This window comes from Gadus chalcogrammus, chromosome 23 (assembly GCF_026213295.1).
Source record: "Gadus chalcogrammus isolate NIFS_2021 chromosome 23, NIFS_Gcha_1.0, whole genome shotgun sequence".
Classification (NCBI taxonomy): Eukaryota; Metazoa; Chordata; class Actinopteri; order Gadiformes; family Gadidae; genus Gadus; species Gadus chalcogrammus.
The window spans coordinates 1,674,505-1,695,385 of NC_079434.1; the positions used below are offsets into that span (position 1 = coordinate 1,674,505).

At 45.9% G+C, this 20,881-nt stretch overlaps 1 protein-coding gene across 3 annotated transcripts in view; it reads right to left on the reverse strand.

Moving 5' to 3' along the window:
• The window catches only part of plcd1a (phospholipase C, delta 1a), a 25,038-nt gene extending 7,192 nt beyond the window's left edge, over positions 1-17,846 (reverse strand). The window contains exons 1-13 of one of the 3 annotated variants that reach the window (XM_056583852.1): positions 17,499-17,846; positions 14,080-14,238; positions 10,708-10,936; positions 10,173-10,302; positions 9,548-9,776; positions 8,762-8,963; positions 8,374-8,518; positions 6,952-7,104; positions 4,447-4,596; positions 4,200-4,356; positions 3,905-4,021; positions 2,966-3,144; positions 2,009-2,144 (exon numbers count right to left, since the gene is read on the reverse strand). In XM_056583852.1, the coding sequence (XP_056439827.1) occupies positions 2,009-2,144; positions 2,966-3,144; positions 3,905-4,021; positions 4,200-4,356; positions 4,447-4,596; positions 6,952-7,104; positions 8,374-8,518; positions 8,762-8,963; positions 9,548-9,776; positions 10,173-10,302; positions 10,708-10,936; positions 14,080-14,238; positions 17,499-17,523 (2,011 nt within the window). In that variant the 5' untranslated portion in view covers positions 17,524-17,846. The other 2 variants (XM_056583851.1, XM_056583853.1) reach the window with 2 other exon arrangements.
• Positions 17,847-20,881: the final 3,035 nt, after the last annotated feature.

Genomic DNA, 20,881 nt, shown 5'->3' on the forward strand with positions numbered 1-20,881 from the left:
GCTGTAGATTGGTTGTCTTCTCCAGTGCTTGAGCTGTCCTTCACTCTTTGCGTTAATCTCGTCTTCTGTCAACAACGTGCCATGCTTGATTGTAGCGAACAAATATTTAGTGACTAACTTACATATGCAAGTCCTTTAATTTACGTGTCAACACTTGATATATATTATTTATAAATATAAATTATGTAAATTATAAATTCCAAAACTTTCCTCCTTGAACTGAACTCCGGCTTATTCTGCAATCGACTTGTGTGGACTTCCTGTAAATACGGACCTACCAGTAATGCTTGTTAAACTGTCTTTTTAAATAAAACTGCTCCGTGTTTGCAAACTAGGTTGTAGTCATGTTACTGCAGAGGTTTGGTGCTGTTTTTAGCAATATTAGTGGTTCAAAAATGCCAATTTGGAAGCAAAACTCAATGCCCCAAGCCAATAACATGGACGCCAAACATTGCGCCGGGCAAACTCTAATACTCAATTTTCAATGAAAAAGGTATCTGGAGGGCTTATTTGATGGGGTTTCATGCCAAAACAATGACCCTGGGTTCAATTTACGCTGGAATTACACTTTAAGCTATTAAGCTATACACATATAAGGTGAGTGTGTGTGTGCCATTATTAATAGGTGCATGTGAATGTGTGTGTCTGTACCAGAGTGGTTGTAAACATTTACATTTAGGGCATTTAGCAGACACTTTTATCCTTTGATCCAATGTAAATTTGTCAGATACAATACACAATACAATACACATGAAACTAGTGTGTACGCTTATGTTAAGGGAACAATGCTGTCATGTTTTTAAGGTGTGTGCACGTGTGTGTTTTTATGAAATACATGAAATAAATTTAACCTCAAAGGAAGCAGCAATCATCCTTTCAACAAGAATATAAATTGTTCAGCTTCCAAGTACCCTGCCGCAGAAATGTATTTCATAAAACATGTGTGCGTGTGGGTGTATGTGGGTGTATATATGTGTGTTGTGTGTGTGTGTGTGTGTGTGTGTGTGTGTGTGTGTGTGTGTGTGTGTGTGTGTGTGTGTGTGTGTGTGTGTGTGTGTGTGTGTGTGTGTGTGTGTGTGTGTGTGTGTGTGTGTGAATGTGTGTGTGTGTGTGTGTGTGTGTGCGTTAGGGATGTGTCGGTCGCGACTGATTCGTTACAACGAACGAATCCCGAACGTGAATGACAAGAACTGGTTCCCCAAAACAAGAAGAACTGGTTCTTTGATTCTTTTTTTTTAACATCAACCAAACATATGGTCACGTAAATAAAATATACAAACGAACAGAGCTCCGTCTCCCCGCGACTTATATTGATTGAGTCTACAACTTCCTCAAAGATTCAGCCAATGAGAGGTAGCAATGGTGTTGGAATGGCACCTGGGTAAACCAATGACAAGGCGGTACCGTCGAATATGCGCGCTTTCTCTCTCTGACGTATCTTGGGTCATACCATTCGACTCATATATCCCCCTACATTTTTTCGAAAATAGACTTGACCTCCATCTGTTTATTGGATAAACGCATTTCCCAATCCCAGGAGTCTTTGCTCCATTCTACGTCAATTTAAGAACAAACAAAGAAATTAAACTGCAGTTCGTATTTTTTATTTATGACCATGCAAGTTCTGTAATGCCTGAACAATGAAGAATTAAATGTAAAGTAAAATAAAATTATAAATGTAAAACCATGAATGAAATATAGAGAGTAAGCAAGTGGTATAAATATTGGTGGGACGTTCGACATACTATATAGCAAGCATCTCCAAACGGAGGACTGCGGTCTTAACGGTCCTGTCCGGACCCATGACCAATTAAAAAAAAACAAAAAAATTATAAAAAAAAAATTTTTTATTTTTAATTTTTTTTAAGATGTAATCTGACGTAACGAACGAATCAAAACGAACGAATCAAATAAACGAATCGTTATAGTGAACTGAACTGAAAGAACTAGTTCCCGGAAAATAATCATTTTGCCCATCCCTAGTGTGCGTGTGTGTGTGTGGAAGTACCATTGTTTTCAATGTGATTGGTCTCCTTGCTGGCGTTGTCAGCAGCCACACCACACACCTCCACCCTGACCAGCGGGTCCACGATGGACTTGTGCTTCTCCTTGTTCACTTTGGGCAACTGCTGGGCGGAGATCACCTGGAGGGCCGCACAGCACACACCACATACCACACACCACACACAATACGCACCACACAACACAAATCACACGACACACAACACACAAATCACACACTCCTTAGCAGTGACTCAACAAACTAAACAAAGCCTGATCTATGCAATCAGTCGCTCTGAATCAATCAATGAACTTTGGTTTATGGCAGCAGGCCCGCCACTCCCTAGACGCAGAGTACGCAGAGTGCGTAGGGCACCGCCTACCTGGGGGGGGCACCAAAAATTAAGGTTTAAAAAAATAAATAAAAATTACATCATTGAATTATAACTATATATATTAGTGATGAAGAGGCCCACCGTTGTGTTTTTTCTTAATTGTGTAACCTATCACCCAAGGCCGGTGCCCCCCCCCCCCCCCCCCCCCCCCCCGCTCTGAAGTCCTGTCCAGGGCACAATTTAATGTCGAGCTGCCTAGGGCACCGAAACGGCCAGCAGCGGCCCTGTATGGCAGACACACACATCTGAGTTCACTGATGCAGAGTTCCGCTTGCTTTGCAAAAGAGCACCAAAGACCATATTGAATTTACCAAGAGATAAGTCATTGGTAAATAGATAAGTCAGGCTCAGTTGGAGCTTTTCTATGGAGTCATTCAGCAGAATGTATCCAAGTGATTTACATTGATTTGGGTCATGAATGAGCAGCTAAGTGTGGCAGGCATCTCAATGAGGCTTGCAGGTAGACTGCGGCTATCGGTGGTTCAAACCCAGAACCTCTTGGCTGGGAGGCAAAAACCTCAAAGTAGGCTGTCTGTGATCCAGGGTTTGGGGACCTTCCTCCATCTTACCATGACGTGGAACATCTTCTTCTGCAGCCAGGGCCCCTTGGAGAGGGAGCTGGGGTTCATCTGGGACGAGGGGTCCCTCTGGAACTCGGGCTTCAGGGCGTAGCCACACCCGCCGTTGGCCAGGAAGCGGCCCTGGTTCAGGTCCATCTCCTTGCCGGTTGTCTGGAAGTTGAGCGCCACTAGGCACCAGGATGAGAGATGAGAGTGTCAGAGTCAATGGTGCCCCGGTCACATGAAGGATATAGCGAGAAAAATATATCTGCATATGAATGCAGAATCTGTAAGCAACAGGACATGGTTTGGGTATTGGAAATGTTTTGTTTGTCGATAGTTAGTTAATCTGAGTAGTATTGACCAATCGCGTTTGAGAAGCATTTGGTAGCATGCAGGTAACCATATCCTAACTCATTGGTTTTCATCTGACGACGCTTTAGCCTTTAATTAGCTGTGTCAAACAAATATCTTAAATAAATCCTACTTATGCTTCATACTGTTCACCGAGTGTAGGCTGGCTACTTATGAATCAACTCCAACTCCATCCTTGCGTGTCAAGTTGCTGAGCTCAGACTGTAAACAATGGAAGAGGAAGTCTTGGGCCGGAACTCCATAATGAGTTGATCCGGCCTGTTGTGCCTCGAGGTAAACCGCCCTCAGACCATATTGAATGAAGGACAACCACCACGGGTCTGATCTGCTGTATAAAGGTCGGATATTGTAAGAGAGTGACAACTTCCAACAGTTTCCTCAAAAAACAAAGGTAAGCAAGGTAGGTATGAGTACACATTGTACAATAAACATTTCAGTGTACCCGTTAAACTTGTGCCATCCGTGTTGATGTTTGCTGCAAGGCAACAAAGGGTTCTGAAAGCCGCTCTATAAATTACGTCATTAACATTCCTCAACAAACGAGTTGAGCAGGTCTCGTGCTTGTTGCCGTACCGATCTGGCATCCCGTGTTCCACATGGGCACAGGGTTGTAGTTGGATGAGTCGGTCCTAGAGCCTGCCGGGTATATCCTGGTCAGCTTGTCCATGTTGTGATGGAGAAAGGCGGGGCCTGTGGAGGAGCACACTGTTAATGAACACACACCGTGGAGATAGAGCTGAAGACCAAGAGAGAGATGAAGTGGAAGATGAGATAAAGGGTTCTAGATGATAGGACATGGAGGGGGTCTGACTGGAGCAGGACAAGGAGGGGGTCTGGCTACAGCAGAACATGGAGGGTGGGCTCTCACCGGAGGTGTCTGCCAGGCTGAAGGCCTTGCTCTCCTTCAGGGAGGACATCTCGTAGAAGGCCTGCGAGTCCTTGGCGTGCTCGAAGCCACCGAAGTGGACACTCCGGCAGTAGAGGACCATGTCGGACAGCTCCTTTGCCAGCTGGATCTTGGCCTTCTGTTAGGAAAGATACACCAGACTGCTTAGCTGGGGACACCTGTACCTCAGCCACCGGCCATTACCAGGCTTTAGAGAGTGGTCTCATACCTTTGGCTTGGCCTTGTCTCCGTTCTCCTTGCTGTCGCCGGCCTCGTCCTCCTCTGACACGCTGTCCACCTCAGCCGAGTTGTTGTTGCTGAACACGGCGTTCAGTTTGTTCAGACGTTTTCCTTTGATGAGGAACTTTCCCTTCAGCTCCTTCACGCCACCGGACGTGAGAAAAAATGCCCATCAACACGATTATAACCAATCAGGTCCTTCCAATTGAAACATCTGCAGACCAATAGGAAGAAGTAGAAGGAGTCTCCCAGCAGCTCGAGTGGAATATTGTACTTTTAGAAGGATTTAATAATGAACCATTGATGAACAATAGTAAATGCAGTAATAAGCATTAACATAACAAAATCTAACAGTCAATTAACAGATAACTGATGGTCTAGTAGTAATTGACTCATGGTTTTTAACTTCATGATATTCACTTATACATTATTTAATAGGGTTGCGGTTAGGGTGAACTCTAAATCTGATCCCTAGTGGGTTAACCCTTAGGGGTAAAGTTTAAATCATGGATAGGGTTAGGGTAATTACCATAGTTAACATAAAGCTATTACCACAGTTAACATGAACGACATTAACTTCATTAGTTAACATGAAACCCCTTACCATAGTGGTGGTCATAGTACCATGACCACCATTACCACAGTTAACATGAACATCATTACTGTAGCTAACATTAACACCATTACCATAGTTAACATGAACACCATATAGCTCTAATAGTGGTTGGAGACTTTAACCGAGCATCGCTGAAGAAAGTTTTGCCAAAATTCTATCAACACATTACTGTAAACACGAGAGGCGGAAGATGCTTGGATCACGCCTACACTCAATTCCGCAATGCATACAAACCCCTCCTCCGCCCCCCGTTCGGCAAATCAGAGCACTCTTCCATTCTCCTTGTGCCCGCCTACAAGCACAGGCTGAAACGTCTCCACCAATCAGATGGGTTACCTGGCCGGGTGTTCAAAGTATGTGCGGACCAGCTGGCTGGTGTATTCACAAACATTTTCAACCTCTCCCTCTCCATGGGCAAAGTAACAAACAGAAACTGTTTGAGCTACTGCCGTCAGGGAGGCGGTACCAGAGCCTAAGGGCCAAAACCCAGAGGATGACAAAGTTTTTTCCCCCCAAGCAGTCAGACTCCTGGAGAAACACACTACCCCCCAACCATCCACACGCACACCACATCCACAGACTGGTATTTAACCATCGATTGTATTTACACAGCATTTATCTATTGCACAATAACCCATACCTGTGGCTGCTATCACTACCACTTGAACACCCTACACTTCACACTTTATTACACCTCGTTACTTTTTATTATTATTGACGCTGCTACTTACTTATTTATTTTAATACTTATTTTATATTTTTTACTTCGTTTCTTTTCATATGGTTTCTTATCTTTATTTATTTATTCTATCTTGTACTGTTGCTGCTATGTGATTGTTGAGGAACCAAGCCTAAGAATTTTACTCTTGTGTACTGTAAGATGTAATAAAAGTGATTCTGATGCTGATTCTTATAGTTAATATGAACACCATTACCAAAGTTAACATGCACACTATTACTTTAGTTAACATGCACATCATTAGTTAAAGGTTGTATCAGTGATGTTGGGTGACGTCACTTCTGTTGGTATTTGAAGCGAGATCCCAAACAAACAGCCTGCTCGCCCCTCCCTTTCGTGTTTCGTGCTTCCAGTAAAAGCAATCATGAACACCATTACCATACTTAAATAAATATGAATGACAGACAGTAATCTTTGGACCCAACTATGTTCTAGCGTGGTAAAGACGTTGAGACCGGGGTGAGAACACATGATGACCTTGATGGCTTTTAAAGGAGCAGACTCCTCTCCTCAAATATGGTGGAGGCTCGCAGAGTAGAAGGTTGTTTCCCTCAAGGTCAAGGGATGGATTCAAAACTGGGCAGTTCACACTGCTGCACCGGGCGGCGACGTCAGGTGGTTTACCTAGCAACTCTGAACGCTCTGGCACAGCTGAGAGATGCAACAGCATCAGCATCAGGCTAAAAAGTAGCCTAACTTAGGTTTGCTTAAGTTTTAAATTAGGTTGCTTGAGCTAGCACCCAAATTTACCCTCGGACCCTACACACACATTGGCGGTTTATTGGATTTCATTTTGATGTAAATGCGACGGTTCCGGGGGGGGGGGGGGCTTTGGTAGAGGTGTTGCTGCGCTGTCTCCACAGAGACAAAGCAGCGATATCATCGTGAGCAGTTCTAACTGGAGCGAAAGTGAAACCGCAAGCTGCTGATCGTGCAACCACATTGAACAAAGACGTTGAACGATGCGATCTACGAGAGAGACGCAGAGGAACTGTCCTTAGGAGGCTATTGTCGGGATAAAAAAAGCAAGTGGTCAGCAAAATAAAGAATATGTTGGCGCTTTAAGATAAGTTTGAGAAATATAAGATATGAGAAGATTTAAAGTGTGTAACAACAGAATGTGTGTCAGAGTTACGGACCTCGGGGGAGGGGAAGCGGGTGGGCATGGTGCTGGAGACGGGTGTGGTGACCAGCGCCTCCCCCAGGATGGAGGCCATGTGGTGGGCCATCAGCTTCTGCTGGGGCACCGTGCAGTGGTTCTCCAGGGAAAGGATCACCGGGTACTCTGAGGTCTGGACCACACACACACACACACACACACACAAACACACACGCACAACACATACAAAGACACACACACCACACACAATTACATACACACACATGCACACATACACACACACACACACACACACACACACACACACACACACACACACACACACACACACACACACACACACACACACACACACGCTATTGTTGATTCATGAGTTATATAGGTTTACAGGGGCTCTCCCTCTGTTTATGTTTAGCCTATGGCTAGCTAGCACATCGTTTTTGTCCACTTAGTTTGTTAAAGTGTGGAATCACCGATATTTATTTTACTTATTGTCTTGTATTTTGGATTCTCCATGCATTTGAATAAAAGCTTGTTACTGGCTGGTTCCCCTAGGCTGGCCATAACAACCATGAAGGAGTCATATGCTGCACCCCGACACTGTCATGGTCCGCCCCTGGTTTTCCCGTTCACCTGCCTGCCACCCTGATCTCCCCTAATTAACCCAACCACCTTACCTGTACTCCCCCTATAACAGCCCTCTCCTTTCACTCAGTTTTCACCAGATTGTCTCGTTTCATTCAGAGCTTTCCCGCAACTCACAATTGACTTTGTCTACTCCACTCTGCCTATTAACAAACCCTCGCCTGTCTGACCTCCTGCCTGCCGACCAGTCCTTGCCGGTCTGTCTGCTCCTCTGTCCCCGTCTCCTGATCCACATGCCTGACTTCCTGTTATCGACCCTTCGCCTGCCTGACCGCCTGCCCGACGTCAAGTCCCTGTCGGCCTGTCTGCTCTCCAGTTCCCGACTCCCGATCTGCTCTTCTGCCCTCCCGTTGCCGACCCCTCGCCTGCTGACCCACCGACGATTCCCTACCCACCTCGGTGAGTCGGTGACTCACTGTCTGCTCTCCGCCTGCCCGATCCTGTACCAGAATAAATCCTTGAAACTATCCTACAACTGTAGTCTGTCTGTGCACTGCACTTGGGTTCTGCCTAGCCCCCCCGTTACAGACACAGCAACTGGCTTCAATTCTATCAGCCAGAGAAATTATCATCAATTTGCTATGCCTCTAGATACTTCCTCGGTACTAGAAACTAGTGACAAGCAGCAGGAACACCAAGATGGGCTGTCTTGTGTTTCGAGGTGTTTCGAGGTGTACCTCGAAACACAAGACAGCCCATAAACGCAACACCATGAAACATTCAAAAGAAGGCTACTAGCTACTCTACTAGCTACGTGCTAGCTCCTAGCCTCTGGGGGTGGTGTCAGGACGCCTACTTTGAAGGCGTAGTCTTTGATGGCCTTGATGACATCTCTGAAGAGCACTTTGGATGTGAGGGTGTAGCCATGGTAGATGACGGGCTCCCCGCTCGACCCGTCCCAACAGTCGAGCTCCACGCAGCGACAGCCCTTCATCAGGGCCCTGGGGAGGAGACACGCCTCCATCAGCCACCAGGGACACATCTCTACAGTATGTCAGTCAGCAGGGCCTTTACCACAGGGGTTTAGGGGGTCTGGTCATCAGTGAGCAGGTAGGGGTTAGAAAAAAAGGCTTTGGGGCTCAAACCCATCCCCTTTCTAACCATTAAACTCTCCTACTTCAACTGATATTGTAGTGTATGAACCTCCTTCACCCTGGGGGCCCTATGGGGGCCAGGAGCCTCACCGTATGTAGGCCTCGGTGCTGCTGGGCCCCTTCAGCTGGTCTGCAGTCAGGTAGGTGTTGTGGGAGGAGGAGATGTAGTAGTGGTTGAGGGGCTGGCCCATGTCCTGGTGCACTGCACTGTGGGCCGGGTTCAGCACCGCCCCGTCCTCGTGGTGCATGTACATCAGGAAGCCATCTTTGGTCATGTGCTGCGTCTGCTTGGCTGGAGGGGCAGACGGAGAGACACTCTTTAGACGGACAGGCGGCTCATTAGACGCTCATAAAGATGCATTGTTTCCCCCAGCACAGTATGGTTAAGGCGGCCGCCTTAACAACAATAGGGCCCCGCCTATATACATATTTTTATGAATACTTTTTAATTATTATGCATTAACAAAGTACAAAACTCTCGTAGGGAAAGACAACATGCTTCCATCAGGTACAAAAAATAAAGATAAATAATACATTGGAGATACTGTTCAAAACAATAGTCATGCGAACTGAAACCCTCACCCACAACCAAAGACCCTGACCCCGACCTCACCAGGGTCGGGGTCAGGGCCAGGCTCAGGGTCGGGGTTTGGGTCATGGTCGGGTCATGGTCATGGTCGGGGTTGGGGTTGGGGTCAGGCTCAGGGTCAGGGTTGGGGTCATGGTTGAGGTCAGGGTTGGGGTCAGGCTCAGGGTTGGGGTCATGGTTGGGGTCAGGGTCGGGGTCAGGCTCAGGGTTGGGGTCATGGTCGGGGTCATGGTCAGGGTCAGGGTTGGGGTCAGGGTCGGGGTCAGGGTTCTGGCTGAGAGGAGTACCTGTCTCATCCATCTCGTACTTGTTGATGAGTGTGACGGCATGGCCCAGGCCGACCTGCTCCCTCTGCTCGGTGAGCAGGAAAGTGAGGAGGTCGCGGGCGCTCATGTGGCCCTCGGAGTTGGCGTACTTCTTGAACATCACGTCGATCTCCTCCCGGTGCGTCAGCAGGTCATAGTAGTGCTTGATCTCCGGGCCTTCCAGCGAACCCGACTTGGACTTGTCACATTTCTGAGATCACGCAACAACAGCATGCCAATGAGGAAACAATGAGTCACGATGGGAGGGTCAGTGAGGAAGTGTGAGAGTGTTTGGAACTGTGGGCTAACAATATGTATAATGATCGCATGGCCATGAGATTTGAAATCCACCCAGAGTGGAAAACCATCATCATCTCTTAGAGTAAGGCTACAAGCATCTAAAGTTAGAACGACTGAAGAGACATGACTATAGGAGGAGCAGTGGAACCAATAAGGGAGGAGATGGGGAGAGGGTGTGCATTGACATCCAGGGGATGAGTCAGAAACAAACTGCCAGCTGCTATTTAAAAATGTTCAGCATTCAGTTAAGAAATGGTTATTTGTCAGTTGAGGTTCTTTGTTATCTTGTTGTCAAAGAGTGTCTCACCTTGAAGAGTTCCTCTGCATACGCGTCGTCCACTTCCACGTTGATCTGCCGCAAGAAGTGCTTCAGCTCCTTCAAGGTCATCTTGTTGTCCTCATTCTTATCCGCTTTTCGCATGCAGTTGAAAATCCAGCTTTTTTTCAGATTAAAGGAAAAACGTACACCTGAAAGCTCCGGCAGGTTCAAAACAATGAAACTTAATTATGATACAAATAAAAATAGATAGGTAGATAGATAACAACTTTAGCAATACTGTCATGAATACATCTTTTGACCAGAAAGCTCAAGTGATAACTTATATGTCGTTTGATATGCTCTCAACAATAATCTTTGGTCTGGACCTGCTGGGACTGCATAGAGATAGAAAGACCTGTTCCAGTCTGCTGTTTCAATAAACACATTTCTCTTTTTGGCCTTTATGGACAGAACTGGGAAGTGGATAGATTTGATCAGGAGGGTACATGTAGCCTTGGACCATTGGTCAGGGATCGACCCTAAGGAGAAGCAGCAGCTGACGGGCTGTGTCTCTGAAGGATACTGCTCGCTCTTCGTTTGCCGGCTGAGGCTCCTCATGTTGCTGACCAACTTCTCCAGGCCGCTGACCCACCTCCTGGCGTCCTCTGCCGAGGCGGCCATCAGGTCCAGGTGCTTGTGGTGGTCTTTGAAGAGGATGGAGAAACAGCGGTCCTCTGCGCTGGGGTGCGTGTACTTCTGGAGGCCCTCCGAAAGGCGGCCGTGGCGCAGGGACTCGATGTCCTCCACGGTGACTGGGGGGAGACAGATGTCATTCTGCTTGGTTGAGGATCAGCCATTCAGTCCTATTGATCCATAGTTGGATATTTCCAACCCGTGCGTCGTCATGAATCCTTCACCTGATAAACCTTGTTTTCCCCTCTTAAGGACATTAAATTATAAAATAAATAGCCATTGTGTTTGGCCAGTGTAGCTGTGTGTTTGACCAAAATTCTTCCATTGTCATTAACTTAGCTGTTGAATGTTATAATATGAAGCTGGTGAGTGACGAATCAGGGACAGGGACAGGGTTAGTGTGGACTATGGGAGGCTACAGAACTGGGTTGGCTCTGACTGAGCAAAGATTACACTGCTAAACTGTGTAAATTCACACACTTTTTATGAATACACTCTAATAAGTACTATTTACTATTTAGTAGATGCATTGATTTATTTTCAGACACAGGTCATTAATAACAAGCTATTGGTTGTGATTTATTTTTTAGATACATGTCATTAATTGCAAGGGATTGGTTATGCATCTTGCTGAAGGTATGAAGCAGGCATTGGGGTTTGAACAACTTAATACTGACCACTATGTATGGATTGTTCTATTCCTTATAACCCGGTCCATAGAGTGTTGGTTAACCCTAACTTAATGATCTCTTGCCAGGCCTTGCATGTCTCTATTCTGCTCCTCTGACAGCTCAGTAAATCATCCCCTTTGGGGCCGGGAGGCCGAGCAGCCGAGACGTGACCACTATCTGCTGCCCGATGGCTAACTCAACGCATTCCACAGAGATTTGGTTATGTGGTTTGCAATGCTGTGATTTAATCGACCTCCCTCCTCTCGCCCGCATACACATTCCGTGAAGCTCAGAGTACCATAATGCACTCTTACAAACCACTCTCTTCTATTTACTTATTTAATGTTAATACTTTGTGAAACAGACAACATAAACGGAAGGCCCCTTAAAACCACAACCCCCCTAACAACACCTTTGGGGGCCCTCCACTGTAGCTGAGCCCCTTATTGTATGGAAGCAGGGGTCCTGGGACCCAGAGGACGTCACCATCCAGGCTGCCATGGATTCAAACCAAAACAACACTAAAGGGGTTGAATCTACAAGGTCAGTGAACTGTGTTCGTTCTTCTCTTCACAGCGCTCGCCAAGTAAATACCAACCAAAATACCAGGGGATAGCAGACAGAAGGCTGTTGATTGGGCTAAGGAATGTTTCTCTATTCCAGTGGCGGAGAGGGGATCACAACCGCAGGGGGAGGTGGGTGTGGTCGGAACACGCCCAGCCAGAGTGGCGTCACCTCAGCTGACTTCTGGAATCATATCATGATATAATAACTCCCTCACCCTCGGACCACAACAGCAGCGATTGTTTTGTTTGGTTTCTATCGTTAGTAGCCGCAGCATAACAAGACCTATTGTGGAAAGATCGTGACAACTTGGAATTTTGGAAACCTATCAAATGGGAAAAGAGGACTCAGAGGAATCTCAATCCCATTATGTGTCTCAGGCATTGTTGAGATACCAGATATCAGCCTGAGACAGGAGGTATTGTTCTGGCCTCACACAGTCCATCCTACTACTTTCATCACACAGAACATGAGCGAAAACAGAATGAAAATATTGAGTGTGGCATTAAACCGTCTTCTTAGAGAGAGGGGCTTCATCCTAACATGTGTGTGCATCAGGCCCAGTATGGTACCCTTCAGCCCGGCAGGGCTGAAGGGTATGGGTATGGGATATTTTTTTTATGGGATATTTTCCATGCATGGTTGCTCCTCAGAATTTGCAACGCTTGAGCGTCATTGGGCTCAGTTTAGGTTCCCTGGCACTGACACAATGGTTAGTATTAGAGCCTGACCGATATATCGGCGGGCCGATATTATCGGCCGATAATAGGCATTTTCCAAACTATCGGTATCGGCCGATTAATTAATTGAGCCTGACCCTTATTTCTTTTTTGGGGTTATTGTGTATTGTTCAAAGGACTTTGAGTTTCATATCTTAAGTTTGTATTTTACATTTTATTTATCAGAACTTTAATACATTTTGATTTTGACTTTTCTGTTGTGACAATAAAACAATAAAATAAAGTTTATTTTTAAACTGCATTACCTTATTATTTTAGGGTGTACTCATTAATAACTACAAATAACCAATGTTAGGAAAATCTGTTTATGTTTTGTTGCGCGTTTCTGGAATTATTTTTAAAATATATATCGGTATATCAGATTTTTAAATCACCAAATATTTGTATCGGTATCAACCTTAAAAATCCATTATCGGTTGGACTCTACTTGGTATTATTCTGTAGGGGTTCAATACTTGGTTCAGTCAGCTGGGAGAAATTGTGTGTGTGTGTGTGTGTGTGTGTGTGTGTGTGTGTGTGTGTGTGTGTGTGTGTGTGTGTGTGTGTGTGTGTGTGTGTGTGTGTGTGTGTGTGTGTGTGTGTGTGTGTGTGTGTGTGTGTGTGTGTGTGTGTGTGTGTGTGGCGTGTGTGTGTGTGTGTGTGTGTGTGTGTGTGTGTGTGTGTGTGTGTGTGTGTGTGTGTGGGAAGCAAAAAGCAACAGCTATTGAATGCCACCAGCTGTAGCTAATGCCTGTTACTCTGTGTGTGAAAAAGTGCAACATCCATCCTGAGAGAGTTTCCATTCCAGTAACTTCCCTAAAAGTGGTAAAAGGCTACTGTTAAGATAAGGAGTGTTGTGAATAGAGGGCCCATGGGAACTAGGACCGACCCACAGATTAATAACTTTAATAAGCCCTTATCATTCTTATATGATAAGAGCCGAATGTTAAAAACACCAGAATGACAGCCAATAACCTGGATCAGTCGTATTAACCTGATCGTACCTGGTTAAACGTATCCAGATGGTCTAGTTGTAACCTGATGGTTCCTGGTCTAACTTAGCCACATGTTCTAGTTTTAACCTGATCTCTGGTTTAACGTACTCACATGCTCTAATTTTAACCTGACGGTTCCTGGTTACCGACTCACATAGTCTAGTTCTAACCTGATGGTATCTGATCTAAACGTACCCACATGGTCTAGTTTTAACCTGACGGTTCCTGGTTAACGTACCTGCATGGTGTAGTCTTTAACCTGATGGTCCCTGGTCTAAACGTACCCACATGGTCTCATGTGGGGAGTACTCACAGGTCTGCTTTGGCTTGAAAGTTCTCCGGGACTCGTGCCACATGGTCTTGCAGTCCTCCTGGAGCTTGTAGTAGCGGCTCTTTTGCCAGGACGTGGAGCGGACCTTAACCAGGGTCCCACCTGTCAGAAGGAACTTCAGGTCCCCGTCTCCCTCCAGGCCTGGGGAGGGGAACATAGTGATCAGAAGATGCTCACCAGGTCTCCCTGGTTGTGGGGCCGCCATGCCTTCATGGTCGATTAAGGGTTGCACTCGATCTTTATTCCCACACGTGTTTGGGTAAAGTGATGGTGGATATGGATTTGATCTGGGTCCCAGCTGTGGTCCTATGTACCACGACGTCCCCGCTAACCGTCTCACTCCCTTGTCCGTCTTAACTGTTCTGTCTCTGAAGGCCCAGAAGCCAAATGTTATATTATAACCTGAAGGATATTACAACATATAGAAATGTATCCAACAACATTTCTGAGTCAACGGAAATTGACAAATCTTGGCTTCACTACTTTAATTCTAAGGTCCAAAACCATAGGCCTTGCATTAGTTACAACATCTTGAATGACTAAAGTTCTGAACCTCAAATTACCCTTCATAAAAGGAATAACACCATGACTAACACCAGCCTACGTGAAGAGCTGAACCACGCCACTACAGATGGGAACTGTAGTTTGGTCTACTCTGCGCCAGTATAAAAGAAAAAAGGAAAACACTTAGGAGTCCGCTGGGAGTTAATGTTAATCTGGCCCCTAGAATGTTTTCCTCCACCACAGGCTCAACAAGGCAGACTATGTGCCCCGTGGCAGGGCGGTGGAGGGTTGAGGACACGTCTGAGAGCAATCGCCTCGGATGATTCTCTTGTACACCAAATTCCAAAACCTGCAGCTCAGCTCAGTCAGGGGGTTTTCGTAGTGACTGGTTGGGAGTTTATAGCATGTTGAACAGACCAGTGGTGACCGTTGGGGAGGTGAGCATGTTAAACAGACTAGTAGTGACTGGTGGGGAGGTTAGCATGTTGAACAGACTAGCAATGACTGGGACACTGGGATCTCTGCATGTTACAACAGGCTGCAGGAGACTCAGAGCTCACTGCAGATGGCTCTGAGCCTCTGGGCACATTAAGTTCTCACGTTGCTGGATCGAAGGCATTCTCAAGCTCTTTATCCATATAACATTGTAATGCATAATACATTATGAACAACATAGAATATCTATATTCTATGTTGACCCACAGACATGTAGACTTTTACATGTAACTTTTAGTGTGTGTGTGTGTGTGTGTGTGTGTGTGTGTGTGTGTGTGTGTGTGTGTGTGTGTGTGTGTGTGTGTGTGTGTGTGTGTGTGTGTGTGTGTGTGTGTGTGTGTGTGTGTGTGTGTGTGTGTGTGTGTGTGTGTGTTACAGCATTGCAAAAGTACTTTAAAGCAGAGTAAGATGTCCATATGAACCTTCAAATAGGCCAGGTTTCTTATTTGATGTAAAGGCTCAGAAAGCTTACAATGAAAAGAGGATGCAGGGTTGCACGCCTGCAAACGGTCGGGTCTCGGAGCTAACTGTTCCGTTGTCTAGCTGATTGGATGATCGTCTCGAATAGAAACCATGAAGTAGGATGTTCCTCAGTGGAATCACATACACCATTGCTGAATCTCTTGTATTATTCCAATCTTTCCCTTATCATTATGAAGCTACGAGATAGGGCATGAGTTCAACCTACGGTGCGCTGATCGGTTCGTCCATGTTGAAACTTATTTTAGATCTACTTTAGGTGATATGATTATACAAAAACGAAGTAATGCGTAACGGACCGAAACCCTGTCGGTGTAAAGTACGGTTCCTGAAGCCAGGGGTGCGGGTCTGGATCCTCCGGACAGAAGGACGCGGAGCAGCGGGCTGCGAGTGCGACACACAGTCAGCCGATAACGACTCGAGTAGATCCGTATAAAGTTAAGATAACATTTAGTAAGACACACTTTCACAGCAAATGAGTCGATAGCTGGAATACGGGCCGGCATGTTTACAAAATACCTGTACCCTCAGAAGAACGTGGAGCAGGTAAACTCGGATCATATCAGAGCTTACCTAGCCGCCTCCCGTTCTCCATTGCCACTTGTTTCAGTTGTTCTTGAAATAGAAGTTCTTCTGATTTAGTCCGCATTTGGAATTTGTGCAAACAAGGCATTTTGGGTCAACTATTTGGGACAAAAAAACGGGAAAAGCGAAATCCGTACTGCAGGCCCCCTTAGACGCCAGGGCTTGTGTTCTGGGCGGGACTACGACTGGTTGCTCCTGTCTCCCTGATCCACCTCCTAAACTGGGATCTGATCCACACTCCTCAGCTGGGACCTGATCCACACTCCTCAGCTGATCCACACTCCTCAGCTGGGACCTGATCCACCCTCCTCAGCTGGACCAAAGGCTGCTTCTGTCCTGTTCCGCACTCTTCCTCTGGGACCACATTCTTCTCCTGATCAACACTCCTCACCTGGGACCAGAAGCTCCTATCTGCCCTAATCCACTCCCCAGCTGGGACCAGAGTCTTCCGTATCCTTGATCCACACTCCTCAGCTGGGACCAGAGTCTTCTGTCTGCCCTGATCCACTCCTCAGCTGGGACTATAGCCTCCTGCTTTATTAAACCGGCTTTACATTATAATTCAAAGCTGGGCTTTTTATTATTTTGGCTGGTCTGGGTTTCTTCTGTCTGGTTTGGGGAGTTTTTCTTGGTGTCAGGAATCAGGATGTCATTTGAGACTGTAACCGGGTTCAGATATAAAATACAGTTAAAGAGCATGGACCTGAATGATCTGGTGGTATACAGGTCTGCTTTATATTTAGAGATCACATTCAGGATAAATATAAAGTCTTAAAAAGGAGAGTAACTAAATAGCGCTATCTTATATTATAAATTGGGAGAGTAATGATATAAGAACATTTCCAACCTTCAGTTTAAGCCTATACCACAGATTGAATGAGGTATGCATTTTCCATTTCTGTTTCACCTGACGACTAAAGGCTGCCCTGAACATGAAACTATGAAAGTCTGAAACAAAGAGGTTGCCCTGTGAACACGAAACTCTGAAACTATGTGCGGTGTTTACTGACGCGGTCAGTGTGTTACCAAACATGACTCCCAATTTGCGGACGACCATGGACGCCTAGCCTGTATATTTCTTATCATCAAATCTGACTTTTAGATTTAAACAGGGGTTCAAATACAAACCATCAAATTCATAATGAAGGTCAAGTTCATGTGTCAGATGTATAAAATAGGCGTGGGTGGACTTTATAAACTGGGGCAAATGGTTCAAACAAACCTTAAAGCCAATTATGTGGTGAACAATGCTGAACACCACTGACAGTAAAACACATGAACACCACTGACAGTAAAATACATGAACACCACTGACAGTAAAACACATGAACACTCACCATGCGTGCTGCCGGGTGTATCCATCGTGTCGTTGGGTCCCGCGGGTCTCCGTGCGCCGATCGCCGCTTGCGTCTCCAGACGCCTCGTACTGAGGAGGCGAAGTCCGGCGTTATCAAGATGAAGAGCTCAGAATGGTTCCAAACAGAGCGGAGATTCAACTATGTGACACCACCAATGCACGGGACCCGGGAGCGCTCGATGCTGTTGTCGTCAGGACTGCAAGTGTGCCAACTGTGAGACGTGAGACGTGCGCAACATGGCAACACCCGCATACCAACCCCAGGGTGGGTCTCCCACACCGGTCTGACGAGGCCTGGCTCCACCCTGGTCCCACACGGGTCTGACGAGGCCTGCCTCCATCCTGGTCCCACACCGGTCTGACGAGGCCTGGCTACACCTCAGCACTACGAGTGTGGATCAGATCCCACAACTAATTAATGCACTACGACAACACCTCTGGAAGGAATGCCAAGAATATGACTCCATGTAAAACGCCTTCAAGTGTTTGGATACACGGGCTCATCTGGATGTCTGCTGGTTGTCTACATCATTTCCTACAGGCTGTTGCCTTCAATAGCTAGGCCTATGGGATATTAATGTCACAAACCAATGGGATTGAAAAGGAATAGCAACATTGTTGAGCTCAACCCGTCCTGTACCCATGGCTTCATGCAGGAGGGAGGACTCTGGGTGTTTGATCCCCTCTAACGCACTATATGATCAGTGGTGTAGTCTATTTTATTGTAGTGGGTATACTGTGATGATTCCCTCCCAGCCTCGTACAAACCCGTCCCACCGGTAGCCCGTGTACGTGTGTGGCGCTTATGGGGTGTCGCACCACACTCACCAACGCAGGGGTCTACAACCCGCTGATTTAAGAGTATAACGATTATCAACAATCATGGAAAGCTGAGTAGGTTTATCAGTTTTAATAACAGTATGAACAAATATAACACAAAAATGACAAGTTGTCCTTTGTATATCTATAGTAGCAATAGCACATGCTAAACAAGGACAAAATCTACTCAAAATAATTTAATGAACTGTTTACAACCATGGCTAACCAGTGCATGAGAAGGAGATGACAGGAGACTAATGTTTCACTCTTTCAATTGCTCTAATTTGAGCTCTTACTGTTGTTATCTAACATACCATACAGTAATTGAATTGTGTAAAAGTGTGAATTTACTGCACCTTAAAAATGATCAGGAATTATATACTCTCATTTGCATAGTGATTAACATTATGAATTACAATTGTGTATACCAACTGTATGTTGGCTGACATTTACCTAACTTTTTTTTCCCTCCTCTCTAACCAAGGACAGGGGCGGACTGGGGGAAAAAAGTGGCCCGGGAGTTTCTGTCAGACCGGCCCACTCAATACACGGCGCGTGGCCCACTAAAAAGTACACGCCGCGTTGCCCACTCAATGGATCGCGCGTATCGAACAGTCAGTGGCCTTCTGGGAAAAATACCCATACACTTAACATTATTTTGGATGATTACAAAGAAATTACATCATATATGTATGTTTGTTTTTTAATAACATTTGGATCCACCAATTTGCCTGGATGGACGCATGGAATAAAATGATTATTGGCTATTGTAACACTCCAAGGTAGGTATAGTTTACTAGATGAATATGCTTAACTCTTGGCTAGTATCAGATGGTTATACAAGTATAACTACAAAGCCTTAAGGAATGAATGTCAGCAGAGAAAGACCACACAATAAAGAAACTGGAATCAGAGGGTAGAATTAGTATGAACAATATATTAGAAATGAACAGAACAGAACATACGATGGGGTGTGAACATCAGTGGTATCAGTAGTGTTGCATGCTGGGTGTGTGATTGTTTGTGTAGGGGTGCTGAAGGTGCATAATAAAACAGTAAGTTACATAACGGCGTTCCCAAAATTCAGCCGTGGTGCAGAGTTACAGCCACTCCGAGCCAGTCGCACATTCCCCCAAATGCGCTGTTTTGGTGTCTGTAGCTATAATGCAAATGAGGAGGAGCGAGGCGGGTCAAGGAGGAGGGTGGGGGTGTGGCCCTGAGCAGCTTGCAGCCACGGTACCATTCGCTCTGTTTACAGTGGATGTATCGCAATGGCGAGGCACACACAGCCTTTAGCCGTGTTCTGTAAATATTCTAGAACACACGGGAGTCCTGGAGCTCTATATCAAAATATTATCATATAGCCTACATAGATATCTATATCATATAATATATATTATAACGGCCAAAAGATGTGTGAGCCGATATTATGAATCTCAAACGACCGCGTTGGGTTCTCCGACGTTCCTGGTTCTTCAACGTCCTCATCAATGTGAAGTAGACTGAACCGCGACAAGGAGGAGAAAGGGATCGTTGCCGGGCAGCGCTTAGGCACCTCCGCCTCCGGCGGTGGTCCCTCAGCGGGTCTCAAGCTGGAGACATTCGCCGCTAACAATCCCTTTCTCCTCATGGGTTGAGCGCATGCGTAGAACTGGGTGCCGCGTTGCGTGTATGTATGCAAATCCAAATTCTCTACCTCAATCCGCACAGCTGAGAACACTTCGGCTGTGTAAGAACCAATTTAGAGGTGTTTATTAATAAGGTGGAGATCTTTTCTTACTTTGGACTTCCGAAGTCTGTAAAACACATATTAGAAGACACTTAAAAGAAAATCGAAAAATAGTCACCATGAGTGTGAAGTCCGATTGCGAGTAGCAGTATAAAATTCAGTCAGTGCGATTACATAGGTATAGCTCTTGGAGAAATTTACGCTTGTGTCGCTGTGTTAACCATTGTAGGGCTGATGCGATGATGGGCGTGGGCCGGTACAAAATAGTATTTTGGGCCATGTCCCCGGTGGGCCACCGGCTGTATTCCCGATGGCCAGTCCGCCCCTGACCAAGGATGCCTGTTTTGGCCTAGCCTATGCTGAACAGGAGTTCTCATCTAAAAGTAACAATATAAAGTGGGATTAAAACATTGTCTTCTGTTGACTACTTGTTATGTGGTTTACACATTAATATGGGAGGACTGGACACACACACACACATACACACGCACCGGGTGGGCCGATGGCCCTACCGTCCCCGGTATTCCCGATGGCCAGTCCGCCCCTGACCAAGGATGCCTGTTTTGGCCTAGCCTATGCTGAACAGGGGTTCTCATCTAAAAGTAACAATATAAAGTGGGATTAAAACATTGTCTTCTGTTGACTACTTGTTATGTGGTTTACACATTAATATGGGAGGACTGGACACACACACACACACATACACACGCACACGCACACACACAAACGCGCGCGCCAAACACACACGCGAGAAGGAGGGGCTCGGCCCGCCAACTAACGTGCAGAGATGCAGGGGCAGCTTCAGGGCAGAGCGC